The 14,503-nt window shown below is 53.2% G+C and overlaps 1 protein-coding gene across 4 annotated transcripts; it reads left to right on the forward strand.

Annotated features, from left to right (window-relative positions):
* Positions 1-3,930: 3,930 nt before the first annotated feature.
* SLC11A1 (solute carrier family 11 member 1) lies at positions 3,931-13,469 on the forward strand. 4 transcript variants are annotated; one of them, XM_042950141.1, is made up of 15 exons: positions 3,931-4,152; positions 4,720-4,853; positions 5,946-6,068; positions 6,418-6,537; positions 7,297-7,403; positions 7,785-7,855; positions 8,192-8,259; positions 8,402-8,557; positions 9,507-9,665; positions 10,745-10,864; positions 10,958-11,077; positions 11,506-11,655; positions 12,143-12,216; positions 12,640-12,793; positions 12,943-13,469. In XM_042950141.1, the coding sequence occupies exons 1-15, from the start codon at positions 4,146-4,148 to the stop codon at positions 13,051-13,053; spliced, it is 1,674 nt and encodes a 557-aa protein (XP_042806075.1). In that variant the 5' UTR covers positions 3,931-4,145; the 3' UTR covers positions 13,054-13,469. The 4 variants fall into 4 exon arrangements, with proteins under 4 accessions (XP_042806075.1, XP_042806076.1, XP_042806077.1 ...); XM_042950142.1 differs by having other exon boundaries at positions 3,937-4,152; positions 10,745-10,834; XM_042950144.1 differs by lacking the exons at positions 3,931-4,152; positions 4,720-4,853; positions 5,946-6,068 and adding an exon at positions 6,734-7,112 and having other exon boundaries at positions 6,488-6,537.
* The last annotated feature ends 1,034 nt before the right edge of the window (positions 13,470-14,503 follow it).

Here is a 14,503-nt window from a genome sequence, read left to right on the forward strand (position 1 = left end):
ACTCATTTGTGCATGTGTGTGTGTGTGTGTGTGTGTGTGGTTAAGTTCTATACAATTTTATACGTGTGTGGGTTTGTATAACCACCACCAAGGTCACGATACTTGAACAGTCCCACCATGGAAAGTATCCTTCAAATTACCCTTCCATAATCACATCCACTTCCCTCTCTACCCTCCACCACACCCACTGGCGGCCCCTAATCTGACATTCACTTCCAAAACTCTTATTGCAAAACTGGTTTATAAATGGAACAATACAGTATGTAACCTTTTGAGATAGACCTCTTTCACTGATTTGATTTCCTGGAAATCCATCCAAGTAATTGTATCAATAGTTTGTTTCTTTTATTGTTAAATTGTAATCCACAGTTTGTCCTGAAGTTAGTTTAACTATTCTCCTGTTGAAGGACATCTGGGCTAATTCTAGTTTCTGACTGTTACAAATAAAGCTACAATTCATATGCCAGTTTTTGTATGAACATAAGTTTTAGTTTCGCTGGGAAAAATGCCCAAGGGTATATTCTATCCTATAGATATACCATAGTTTGGTCAACCATTCACCTGTTGAAGAACAATGTGGGTTACTTCCAGTTTGGGCTATTATAAAATAAAGCTGCTATAAAAATTTGTGTGCAGATTTAAGTGTGAACATAAATCATTTCTCTGGGGAAAAACATCCAGGAGTGCAATTTCTAGATCATATGACAGTTATATCTTTAGTTTTTTTTTAAGTTTATTTATTTTTGAGAGAGAGAGAGAGAGAGAGAGGTAGAGGGGCAGAGAGAGAGAGGGAGAGAGAGAATCCTAAGCAAGCTCCATGCTGTCAGTGCAGAGCCCGTCATGGGACTCGAACTCACCAACCGTGAGATCGTGACCTGCGCCGAGATCAAGAGTCAGACGCTTAACCAACTGAGTCACCTAGGCACCCCACATCTTTAGTTTTTTAAGAGAGTCCCAAACTACTTCCAGAGTGGCTGTACCATTTTACATTCCAGCCAGAAATCTATGAGTGGTATAGTTTCTCCACATCCCTGGCAATATTTGGTGTTGTGATTGTTTATTTTAACCACTCTGATAGGAGCATAGTGATATCTCATTATGATTCTAATTTGCCTTTCCCTAATGGCTAATGATGCTGAACATCTTTCCATGGGTTTGTTTGCCATCTGTATATCCATCCTATTTGGTGAAATGTCTGTTCATGATTTTTGCCCATTTCTACTTGGATTGCTTGGCTTTTCACTGTTGAGATTTTTTTTAATGTTCATTTGTTTGTTTGTTTTGAGAGAGAGAGAGAGAGAGAGAGAACGAGTGGGAGAGGAACAGATACAGAGAGGGAGAGAGAGAATCCCAGGCTCCACACTCTCAGCCCAGAGCTCAACATGGAGCTTGATCTCACAAATTGTGAGATCATGACCTGAGCAGAAATCAAGAGTCAGACACTGAACCAACTGAGCCACCCAGGTGGCCCTCACTATTGAGTTTTAAGAGATTTTATTTCTAGATACTGGTCCTCTGTCAGATATGTGATTTGCAAATATTTTCTCTGAGTCTCTAGCTTGTCTTTTTATCCTCTTAAAAGGGTCCTTCCATGGAGCAAACATTGGTAATTTTGATGAGGTCTCATTTATCAATTTTTCCCTTTATGGGTCATGCTTTTGGTGTTGAGTCTAACAAGTCTTTGTCTCATCTTAGAGCCTGAAGACTTTCTCCTACTTTCTTTCTAAAAATTTTATAGTTTAATATTTACTTTTAAGTCTGTGGTCCATTTTGAGTGAATTGGGCTTCATGAAATCTGACCCTTCTCATGCAGGGTTTAGTATTCAGCAACAGCTCCAAATCCAAGGGGATCGCTATGTGGATTTCTGGAGCCTTAGCTCAGTAGCTTCCCACTTGCTGATAACCTGTGTAGAAGCTCTGCTCTTAACCGTTACACGATACTACCCTTCTGTAAGGTGGTGGTTGTGCACAGTACTGATTGGTCATTAACCAGTTATATTCACTGAGTCCTAACTATAGGTAAAACCCTGCAAAAGATACAAAGAGGAAGATATGTGTTTTAGGGCTCTTCAAAGAAACAGAACCAATAGAAAATATAGATGGATAGATAGATGATAGACAGATAGATAGATAGATAGATAGATAATAAGGAATTGGTTCACATGAGTATAGAGGCTGAGGAGTCCCAAGATCTATAAGCTGGAGACCCAAGAGAGCCGATGATATATGTAATTCTGTTCTGAGTCTGAAGGACTGAGAAGGAGGAGAGCCAATGGTCTCAGTTCCTGTTCAAGCCAAGCCTGAAGGCAGGAGAAGACCAATATCCCAGTTCAAAGACAGAGAAAGCAAACTCTTCCTTACTCAGCCTTTTGTTCTGTTCAATTGGTTGGATGAGGCCCATGCTCATTAAGGAGAGAAATCTGCTTGACTCAGCCTATGGATTCCAAAGTTAATCTTCTCTGAAAATACCCCCAAGACCACACCCTGAAAGTTTGACCAAGTATCCAGGCACCCTGTGGCCCTGTCAGGTTGGCACATAAAATTAACCATTACAATATCCTACCCCAGCCCCAACCCCAGCCATCCCCACATGAGCCCAAGGTAGTGATTGGGAAACGTGAGATGGTGATATCTTAAGCAATAGGATTGCACAGTGACAAACCTGACGTTGCTCTCTCCCCTATGACCTATTAGTCGCCCTTCTTACCACACCCCCACTTCTCCAGCTCCTCCAAACTCCCCAATCCACGAGCAGCCAGGAAATTGGATGCCAATGCCCCCATCCGACTCCCAAGCTTTGGCTAACGTGTTTGACTCAACGTGGCGATATCCTGGTTCAGGTTTGGGCCTGAGAGCTTGCACCTGTTTTCTCCGGATCCTGAGGTCTCAGACTTTGGAGTTGGAAACCCCAAAGATTGGTCTTGAATCTCCTTGGCAGAAAAGGAAGACCACAAGATAGAGGGCAGGAGTGGGCATGGAAGAAGGGCCTAAGGGAGGTAAGTGGTGGTGTGGGCACAGGGACTGGCAAGGAGAAGCGATCGGGAGCTGGAAAAATCTTGCCCACCACTCACCCAGAGGTTACAGACTCATAACCCTCAAGCGGAAGCTACCGTGAAGGAATATTTTGTTTAGATTACACAATATTTTCCACTTTTTGAGCCCAGGATTCAAAAAGCCTATGTTGTGTAAAAGTCCAAATTGTCCAGCATCCTTGACAAATCAGAAGATATGGTGACACTGGCTGGACACACATCCCAGATGACAATTGGCTAGAAGTCTGTAGGCACTGCCCTCTTCAGACAGAGCATATGACCTTCGTTTTACTACAGTCTCCACCAGTCCCTACTGATCCGTCCCAACACTGAGGCTCAGTGTCGTTTGTCATCCGACACTGTTTTTCTTACTCCCAGCGCGTCTCATGGTTTATCTTACCTGCCTGGCCTCCTTGGGCACCTAATGTTTTGACCTCTTAGCTAGTCTGAGCCTTTCATTTTACAGAAGAAACGAGCTCAGAGAAAGGGATGGGTCTGGTGACCATCTCAAGTGAATCGGTGGCAGACTCAGGTCCAGAATTTCTGGTGCCCCTTTCTTCCAAGGCTCTCCTTGGCCTGAATCGTCAACGCATGTCCCTGTGACAGAAGACCTCAAGGTCCTCTCCTCTGAGGCACTCAATGGTAAACAGAAGCCTGGGTGGTCATCGGGACTTTCGTGGCTGGGGACTCCAGACTGAAGAAAAGGGCCTGACTGCTTGTGTCTGGGCTGGGGGGTGGTTGGAGAAGGCAGTCCCGTGATCTGGATGTGAATGCCCATGTAGCAGGAAATGTCCTGAAATTACAGCTAACTGGGGAGGCACAGAATTCAGGGTGCCTGGAAGGGGGCCAAAAGTGTTGTGGGCCTCGGGCCAGGAGGAGAACGAAAGTTCCTGCATTTTGGCCTAGACTCTTCCGCCACAGCTGGCCACTTCTGCCTTTGGAACGTGTTTCACAATGCCTCCTGTGTGTGAGGACAGCCTAGATCAGCTGAGGATGGAGAGGAGGGCGTGGGCTTACATAGTGACACGCACTGGCACTCAGAGAGGAGGCATGAGCTGAGTATAGGCTCAGCATCCCATTCACGCGCGGAGAGTGCCTGCGCCTGCCGTCCTCATGACAGGTGAGTAGCCCCCTCTGGGGTCAGAGGCTCCAAAGGGGGTTGGGAGTAGGGAGAGTCAGGGAGGCAAAGGAAGCCCCTTTGCATCCATCCCCCATGGATGTCCCAGTCTCGACCCAATTCCGGACCCCAGCCTGGGGTTGGGCTCTTCGCATCCCCACGGGCACAGCATCCCTTTTGTCCGTCCTTTGTGTGTTTGGAGTTCCTGGAGCTTACTTGGCAGAAGGAGGAGGCAGGAGTGAGGGCAAGGGACATCCATATTAGCATCAGTATGCCCTCCTCAGAGCCCAGGGTCCTCCTCTGCATCTTCTGGGGCAAGAGAGCTCTGGTTCGGGAACCAATGTGCTCACATGGAAGGAGAGTAATTCTGGAAGCTCTACTTCCCACGCATCTTCTGAAATGTTTGGTCGAGGGGTGGATGTGATGGACCCACGCTGGGAGTCACTGTTCACTGGGCCTCAATTACTCCACTTTGCCAGAAGGACGTAGGGAAGGAGGACACGTGGCTTTAGCCCTGGGCCTCCAGAAAGAAGCCAATCACTCACCATGGCTCACTGGGGCCCTTTGCAGGTGACAGCAGCCCTCAAAGTCTAAGCAGGAGCAGCTATGGCTCCATCTCCAGCCCACCCAGCTCAGAGCCACAGAAAGAGCCTCTCAGAGCAACCTACCTGAGCGAGAAGATCCTCATCCCGGACACAGAACCGGTGGGAATGCTGGAAACTTCCTGGGGTCTTTCAGGATTGGCAGGATGCTATGGGATCCCACAGGCTGGGGCAAAGGGCTCTCCTGAAGACTGTGGGAAGCCCCTTCTAGCTCTGAGCATCAGTGATTGACAGTGGATACTGTACCCTTTCTGTTTCTGTCCTTAGCTCTTAGCCGGGGGCCGGGGGGCAGGGGATCATTTTTTTGTGTGTAAAAATTACCAAGCGGCTTTCTGAATGAATCCCAGCTTTCTTATGGAGAGAAAGGGGCTACGATGAGTTCAGGTTGAATGTCTTGAGCGTTTGTTGCAGTACTTAAAGGAAAGGACCCGGAGGAGGGCATGTAGGGAAGTGAAGGAGGCTCGAGGCTATCTTCTGGGATGCTGTCACCTCGCATTTCCAGAATCTTTTTTTTTTTTTTTTTTTTTTTCAACGTTTTTTATTTATTTTTGGGACAGAGAGAGACAGAGCATGAACGGGGGAGGGGCAGAGAGAGAGGGAGACACAGAATCGGAAACAGGCTCCAGGCTCCGAGCCATCAGCCCAGAGCCTGACGCGGGGCTCGAACTCACAGACCGCGAGATCGTGACCTGGCTGAAGTCGGACGCTTAACCGACTGCGCCACCCAGGCGCCCCTCGCATTTCCAGAATCTTTAGCAGATTCTCAGGCTGCCAGGCCAAGCCTCCTAGGGGTGGGGAGACCCTAGGCTCAGTGGACAACAGAGAGGAGGGACCATGGTTTGAGGAGGACTGGGGAACGAGCAACAAGACCCGGCAGGCTTGGCCCGAGGAAAGAACCCCTTTGGGCTCTGAGGATCTGCTGAGTCAGGGCGAGCGTGAGGCAGGCTGCTGAGGCGCCTGTGGGTTGCCGAATCTGACTGATGCAGAAAGTAAATCCACCATGACTCAGTAAATCCTGCTGCTTCCTCCCACCCCCACGCCCTCCACTAACCCCTAGGGTGGCAGATCCAGCAATGGGGGAGTGGTGGGCAGGGCTGGCCAGCGCGGGCTGATGAACCCAGAGGGGTTCAGCTGGGGGCTGGCCAAGGTCAGGAGCTACCACCCAAGACCTCGTCACTTCACTCCCACCCGCAGGGCACATTCAGCCTGAGGAAGCTGTGGGCCTTCACGGGGCCTGGCTTCCTCATGAGCATCGCTTTCCTGGACCCGGGAAACATCGAGTCAGATCTTCAGGCTGGTGCCGTGGCTGGATTCAAAGTGATTGAGTCGGGGCACCACGGGGAGGAGGGGTGACCAAGCTAAGTGGGAGGAGACCCCCCCAGCTTGCCACATCTCCCCAGAGTGGCCTACATGACTGGTGTTTGGGGGAGCGGGTATTACGTTCAAATGGGCCAGAGAAGGGTCCCAGGGCAGCCCTGCCAGAATGGGGGGTGTATGGGGGGGGGGGTGTTGGTCTTCTCACTTCACCTCCTCCACTCTGTCCCCAAGGAGCGTCCTTGGTTAGAGGGTACCAGCAGTCTGGACTTGTCAGACTACCCACCCCACCCCACCCCCCACCCCCCGGACACACACACCAAGCTGAAGGCCTCTCCCTTCCTTCTCTCAGCTGCTCTGGGTGCTGCTGTGGGCCACGGTGTTGGGTTTGCTCTGCCAACGGCTTGCTGCCCGACTGGGTGTGGTGACAGGCAAGGACTTGGGCGAGGTCTGCCATCTCTACTACCATAAGGTGAGCCTGGTGGGCCTGGACAGGGAGCATCCACAGATCCCAAACCCCAAACAGCCATTTACAGCTTCTGTGATCAAGTAAATAAATCATCTCAAGTCGGGCATCACAAGCCCATTTGATAGATGAGAAGACTGAGGCTCGAACGAATAGTACCCAGACTAAGAGGGCTGTTAGACATCATCTGCTCATTTTACAGGAGAGGAAATTGAAACCTGGGGAAGTGACCTGCCCAGGGTGCAAAATAGGTAGGCATTGGCTTGGGATGGTCACCGGCTGGGGTAGACACTGGGGACTTGGTCGTTGTCGGTGTCCAAGCAGGAAAACAGAGACCTGGCCATGAGATCTTTCAAAGGTATTCAATGCAGAGGTGTGGTCACAAAGGTGATGGAAGGACTGAAGGAACAAGGGAAGGAGGTGTTCATCCAAGATCAGGAAGCTGCTGGGCAGCAGCCCAAGAGCCATCATTTGCTGCCTTCAGGAAGCTTGGCCGCTACTGTCAAAACAGCCACCAACGCTGCTGGAGCCCAGGAAGCCTGGTGCCCTTGATGATGCCTGTGCCAGAAACACCACTAGAAGTAGGGGGAAAGAGTGATCCCTCCCTGCCTTTTAATCTCCCTTAATTGTTTCCTACAAAACCTAACTGGAGGCCAGCTGGCAAGGCCGACAAACATAGTTTGTGCCGGGTATGGAAAGGTCCAGGACATCAACAAATAACAATATCTGGCCCAGCCTTGATGCAATGCTCCCTCCTCCCCCCAGGCGCCCCGCACTCTCCTCTGGCTGACCATCGAGCTAGCCATCGTGGGCTCGGACATGCAGGAGGTCATCGGCACGGCTATCGCATTCAGTCTGCTGTCAGCTGGACGGTACTGCCACCAGGGGCCCCAGCTCTTCAGTCCAGCGCTGGGGACTTGTGCTCCTTCTTCCCCAGGCCTCGTCCTTCCCCCCATCCCCCTCACCCCCAGTCCCCTCTGACTTTAGAGCTGTTGCTCAATTTGCCCGATGGGGAACAGGGACCCAGAAACGTAAAGTGATGTCAGTCACCCCGCAGACTTCAGGACTGCAGCCCCGAGCTCCCTGCCATGCTGGTCCCCCACCAGCGCCTAGTGCCATTTTCCCACCTCCAGCACACTCCCACCCCCCTCTGCCTTAGCTGCCTGGGGCCACTTGGGTCCCCGCTCCCAGGAGTCCAGATTCCACAGTGTCCTGCCCTGAGGCTGGGCTGACCCCGGCCACTCTGGTTTCAGAATCCCACTCTGGGGTGGCGTCCTCATCACCATCGTGGACACTTTCTTCTTCCTCTTCCTTGACAACTACGGTGGGTGTGCCCCTCAATCTCCCAAGGGACTGGGTTGGGGGAACAAGTGAATGAAGAAACCAAGCTCCGCTGTACTGAGAGAAGGGCTCCCAGCTCCCTCACTCTGGCTGTGTGGCCCTGAGCAAGTTACTGAGACTTCTGTTTCTTCGCCTATAACGCGGGGACGATAATAGCTCAGACCTCACCGGCTGTGGTGAGAACTCACTGAGGCAATATACGTTAAGCACTTGGCACAGTGCCTGAAACTTGCTCAAGATAGTAGCCATTAATAATTGCTTCTGTTACAATTTTTGTCATTTTTCTCGCTCTTGTTGTTCCCCTTTGCTTTCCCCCTAGGGTTGCGCAAGCTGGAAGCCTTTTTTGGATTCCTTATTACAGTTATGGCCTTGACCTTCGGCTATGAGGTGGGAAGCCAAAGCCTCCATACCCTCCACCAAGGCTGTTCCTCCGGGCTCCTCGAGGAGCCCCCTATCGGCCAGGGTCAGGGTGGATGGTGGGAATGGCTGCACGTGGCGTGGCCTGGCCTAAGGAGGCTCCTCCCCACAGTACGTGGTGGCCCGTCCAGCCCAGGTAGCTCTCCTCCGGGACCTGCTCCTGCCCTCGTGCTCCGGCTGCGGCAGTCCTGAGCTGCTGCAGGCCGTGGGCATCGTTGGGGCCATCATCATGCCCCACAACATCTACCTGCACTCGGCCCTAGTCAAGGTGAGCAGAGGGAAGGGGAGGGATGTCTGCTCCCTTCAGCCACGCTCTGGTGGCCTCCAAACTTGGAGCCCCGCCCCTTTGGCTCCTGCCTTCCGGATTCAGGCGGGAAGGGAATCATTCTTTATGTATTCAGTATGTAGTAATAGAGCATCTACTATGCGTGGGAAAAGGGGGTCAATGATGAAAAGGCAGACAAGCCATCTGCCTTTCTAGGGCTTGCATTTCTAGTCGGGGCGGGGGTGGGGGGGGGACAGATCATGAGCAAGTAAACAGATAAAGGAAAGAATTACGGGGGCCCTGGGTGGCTTGGTCCGTTAAAAGTCTGACTCTTGATCTCCGCTGGGGTCGTGATGTCACGGTTTGTGAATTCCGGCCGCACCTCCGGCTCTGTCCTGACAGACCCGAGCCTGCTTGGGATTCTCTCTCCCTGTCCCTTGGCCTCCCTACCCCCCCCCCCCACTTGTGGGCTTGCTGTCTCTCTCTCTCTCTCTCTCTCTCTCTCTCTCTCTCTCTCTCAAAAAAAGAAAAAGAATTTAAAACTAAAAAATTTAAGAATTAAAAAAAGGAAAATTATGGATTGTGAAAGGTGCTTTGAAGGAAACAAAACAGAGAAGTATGGCAGAGAAAGACTAAAGAGGGGCTCCTTTAGAAAAGGTAGTTGGGAAAGGCCTTGCTAAGGAGGTAATCTTTGAGACTTGAAGGATGGGAAGGAGGATCAGAGGAGAAGATATTCCAAGCAGAGGGAATGGTAAGTGCAAAGGCCCTGAGGCGGAAATTAATTGGGCATGCAGGAAGGGTGTCAGCTGATCAAGGCCATGACCAAACTGCCATGGAGAGGGCTTTAGAAAGAACTGGGGTTTGGAGGGAACATCGGTAGACGTGTGAGGGTGGAGAATGTCGGGGTAGCTCTGAGGAAATTTGGCTTTTCTTTCCCCTCTGACCTTTGCAGTCTAGAGAGATAGACCGGTCTCGCCGGGCAGACATCCGAGAGGCCAACATGTACTTCCTGATTGAGGCCACCATCGCCCTGTCTGTCTCCTTCTTCATCAATCTCTTTGTTGTGGCAGTCTTTGGACAGGCCTTCTACCAGCAAACCAACCAGGCTGCGGTGAGAGACACCTCCCCACACAGCCAGGGCAGGCCCCCCCCCCCACACACAAGCCCTGCAGGCTTTGCTGGGGACTCCAGGCAATGCATCTAAGCCCCTGAGTGTCTGTCTGCACTTCCAGCACTGGTAGGGGAGGGAGTCTGCGATCTGGCCTTTGGCTGAGACCCCTTCCCCACTCTGCTGGAGAGTCACAGCTCTCCCCGGCCCGGGGGGGCAGGCTCTTAGAGAGTCAGACCCACCCCAGGGCCTGCAAGGCACAGACAATCAAAGGAGGAGCCTGGGAGGGTGGAGCTGAGTCTTAGAGGACCCCGCATCCCAGGTGCTCCCCAGAGGATGGACAGGATTTGTCCAGCAAACTGCAGGCAGGGCATTCTGGGAGTAGGCGCTTGCCTGAGCATGAGCAGGGAGTTGGGAATTCTTCTCTGAGTCCTCTCTCTTGACAATCTTTATTCATTCAGCAAATAGTTACTGAGGATTTGTTATGTTATCAGGCAGTGCCTAGACACGGAGGCGGGGGGGGGGGGGGGGGGTGGGTAGAGCAGTCAATGATAAAAAGCTTCTCCCTGGCTCTCTGGGGTTTGGGACCTGTGCCTGTCTCCTCTCTGAGTGGGTCTCTCTCACGTGGCTCTAACAGCTGCTAGCCAGCGGTGGGGTGCTTACTGAAGGCTGAGCACTGCAGGGGACGACTGACCAAGTCTCCTGGGATTTGGGCACGGCCACTGCCTTGCTATGTGGCCTTGAAGGCCAGGCCAGCCTCAGAGTTGTGGGAAGTGGGTCCCGTGTAAGGGAGAGGGGACCGTGGAGCAGCTGGACTCACTGCCAGCCAATTGTCTCTTTGTGGTAATGCCATTCCCTACAAATGCAACAGAACCCTGGAAACTGGGTTCCCGTGTGAATTCTTCTCAATTTTAGATGTCGGCAACAAATTCACATTAAAGAGAAAAAACATCTGTTAATCAAGCAAAATATATCTGGCCGGATTCGGCCTGGGGGTCACCAGTTTTCAACCCCTGGTCAAGGCCTGGCAGTCTGATTTTCTGAAACTTCACATCTCCCTCCTACTGTCCCGGTGCCCACAGTTCGACGTCTGTGCCAACAGCAGCCTCCACGACTACGCCAAGATCTTCCCCCAAAACAACCTTACAGTGGAGGTGGACATTTACCAAGGAGTAAGCGACAGGCGGAGGCGGGCATGGAATGTAAGGATCCCGCAGGCTTCGTCGCCACGCCCACCAGGGGGCGGAGCCTGCTCCGGGGCGGTACCACGGCTCTAACCACACCCCTCCCTGCAGGGCGTGATCCTGGGCTGTCTTTTCGGCCCGGCTGCTCTCTACATCTGGGCGGTGGGCCTCCTAGCGGCCGGACAGAGCTCCACCATGACCGGCACCTACGCGGGACAGTTTGTGATGGAGGTGGTGGGGCCTGGGGAGCGGGCCGGGAGTCCCAGGGGTCCGAGGTCAACAGGCACACCACGTGGGCTCGGATACCAGCCTCACTGATCCTTAAAGCAGCCCAGAGGTCACTATTATAAGCCCCGCTTTACAGATGAGAAAACTGAAATGCGGAGAGGTGAAGCGACTGGCTCAAGGCAGCAGACCCAAAACTAGCAGACGCCTCCTCCCCAAAAGTTTAGTCTTAAGCATTAACCCGGGGGGGGGGGACCCCCCTATTTCTCCTCATCCATTCTCTCCACCAACTAGGGTCAGAGCCTCCCCCATTTCAGAGATGGAAAAACAGAGCGTTCCCCCTGATGCCTGATGGGCTGAGGGACGACAGAGGATCCCTCCCTTGGAATCCCTAGTCCTGCACCCACCACCAAAATGCCCACTCCACACCCCAGGGCTTCCTGAAGCTGCGCTGGTCACGCTTTGCCCGCGTGCTCCTCACTCGCTCCTGCGCCATCCTGCCCACCGTGCTCGTGGCAGTCTTCAGGGACTTGAAAGACCTGTCAGGGCTCAACGACCTGCTTAATGTGCTGCAGAGCCTGCTGGTGAGCCCGTGGTCCCTAGCCACCCCCCCCCCCACCCCCCTGCAGAGCTAAAGAGGAACCGCAGCAATCCTTCAGAGGGACCCTTCACACACACCCTCCCTCCCAGTCCCCCAGCGCCTTCCCACTATTCCAAACACACGTTTGCTTGTAAGGCTCACATAATCCCCATGGACATCCCAGGGCTAGGAACCACCATTGTCCCCGTTGTGCAGATTGGAAAACAAATGTACACAGTTAAGTGATCAGTGGCAGAGTTGAGATGCAAACTCAGGCAGCCTGGGACCAGAGCCCCCAAATGTTTCTCCTGCTTTGGAGCCTCACAACTCTGGAATGCTCAGAGGTGGAGAAGTCTCTGAGTGATTATGGATAAGGAGACTTGTCCAAGGGCACACAGACAGAGGACGAATGGAGCCCTGCTCCACTCCTCCCTTCCTTACTGTACTCTGAGGGCCATGATCCTCAGCCCCATCCTCCTGCTTCTCCCCAGCTTCCCTTTGCTGTGCTGCCTATCCTTACATTCACCAGCATGCCAGCCCTCATGCAGGAGTTTGCCAACGGCCGGTGAGTACTCCCCACCCCAAACACCATGCTTGCAATTCTGCATTTGATCCTCACAACCACCTTGAAGTGGGAATTACCATTATCCATAAGCTCATACAGGTTAAGGAAGCTGTGCAGGCCCACACAGCTAGCAAGTGTAGGGCAATAGGGCTGGAATCTGGAATCTGGGGTCGGGGGCTGCTTCTAGACCCTGAGCTCCTCACTCTCACCTCAGACTCTGCTCTTGCCAGATCCTGCCAGTGTGGAGCCTGAAGGGCCCAGGAGACAGTAGTGGGCAAGGGGTCTGCTCCAGGCCCCACAGCCCAGAGAAAGTAGCTTTGTGTATCCCCTCACTCTCCCCACCCCAGCTCCAGGCTGGCTTTGGGCAGTGGAGACAAGGAGGAGGAGATGGGACCAGGCCTGAGCTTCCCTCCCTTCCCCCAGGCTGAGCAAGGCCATCACATCCTCCATCATGGCGCTGATCTGTGCCATCAACCTCTACTTCGTGATCATCTACCTGCCCAGCCTCCCCCACCCTGCCTACTTCGTCCTTGTAGCCCTGCTGGCTGCGGTTTACCTGGGCCTCACCACCTACCTGGTACTGTAGGGCCAGAGGGTGCCTTGGGGATGGGGGAGGCGAAGAAAGGGGGCAACAGATGGAAGGCATTGGGGGAAGGGGATGCACAGGGAGGGGAGGCTTCCCAGAGGTCTTGTTCTCTCCCAGACTCATGGTCTCCCTTCCTCCAGGTCTGGACCTGTTTCCTTGCCCAAGGAGTCACCGTTCTGGCCCACAGCTCCCATCAACACTTCTTGTATGGGCTTCCTGAAGAGGAGGAGAAGGAGAGGATCTCTGGATGATCTCCCACACAGGGCCTGGCTTGGGCGTGGAATGAGTGGGGCAGACTGGCCTGCCCGGGTGTGTGTGTGTGTGTGTGGAGGCAACAAGATGGAGTGGGAGTTTTGGAGGCAGGCCAACCAGGCTTCCATAGAGACTTGCTGTTTCCCAGCTTGGACAAGTGATTTATCTCCAGTCTCAGTGTTCTCATCTGTAGAATGAGGACAACGCCAACCGTGTGATGGATGTAAAGCACTTTAACACAATGCCTGGCACGTGGGACTTAATAATAATAGTAACTCCAAAAATATTTATTGTGGGCCTATAGGAGTGACCTGACAAATGGACCCATTTGGGAGCGGAACACAGGCATCAAACTGGCAGTTACGATGGTCTGATTAGCTTGATGAATGCTCAATAAATGCTAGTCTACTTCTCATCCAAAGGCACAGGAAAGTAGAAACAGGGAAAGGACAAAATCCTTGGACCAGTAGAAGAGTCCTCCCCGGCCCCCCTCCCATTCGAATGTCAGTTCCTAGAGTAGCTTCAAACTAACCCACTTTCCAGGCAGTAAAACCAAGGCGCAGACTTCTCCTCTTCAGGCGCCAGGTCATGGAACCCAAGAGTCGTGCCTCCGAGGCCCAATTCATTTGCCATTTCCCCAGGGGACTGGGCGGCCGGGACTCCCACGCCACGCACTTAACGCTCCCTGGGTGCTGACTCCCAGCTCCCCCTAGGGGCAGGGACGGTCCCGAGCGCCCTCACTCCCTCCCCGCCAAAGAGCAGTTGGCAAGCGCTCCGACCTCGCGCCCCGGGGCTTCGGAAGGTGGGGGGGCGGAGGGTGGAGGGGAGCTGTGTGGGCGGGGAACCCCCTTGGCCGCTGGGAGCCGCCCGGCACCCCTTCGCCCGGTGCAAGGGTTGCACTTTACAGACGCTCCCTGGGCTGTTTCTAGGCTCCCCCAAGTCCCTCCTCCGGCCTCGTCGGGTCCCACGGACCACTGCCCTGGAGCTGCGGAGAGAGGTGACCAGAAGGGGCCCCCAGGCCTTTGCCCTGGGGTGAGCCTGGAGCGGGCTTTGTGCCTGGAAGCATCCTCGATTGCCTAGGGATCCGGCGGGGCAAGCTCCGCGCTCAGGTTGAGGCGCTTGTTTATGAGAAGAATTTCCTCTTTCTTAAAAGGGCAACGATGCGAGTGGGGCCCTTAAGGAGTGACGGGATGGGACAGGTCTGGCCCAATCAGAGAAACGGTGGGAGAGGGTACCTGAGCTAGAAGGCCGCTGAATCCCTCTCTGGGCTTGGTCCTGGAGAAGATGGGACCCGGGCTAGCGGAAGAGGAGGGTGGATGGGGGCAAGATAATGGAGAAAGGCGTCTTCCATACTCCTGCCCAGCGTCCTGGAACTGTCCCCAGCTATACCTCTGCACACACTCTCTAGTCAATTCACTAGGTATTAATTGGGTGTCATCCCTGCGCTAG

This window comes from Panthera leo, chromosome C1 (assembly GCF_018350215.1).
Source record: "Panthera leo isolate Ple1 chromosome C1, P.leo_Ple1_pat1.1, whole genome shotgun sequence".
NCBI lineage: Eukaryota > Metazoa > Chordata > Mammalia > Carnivora > Felidae > Panthera > Panthera leo.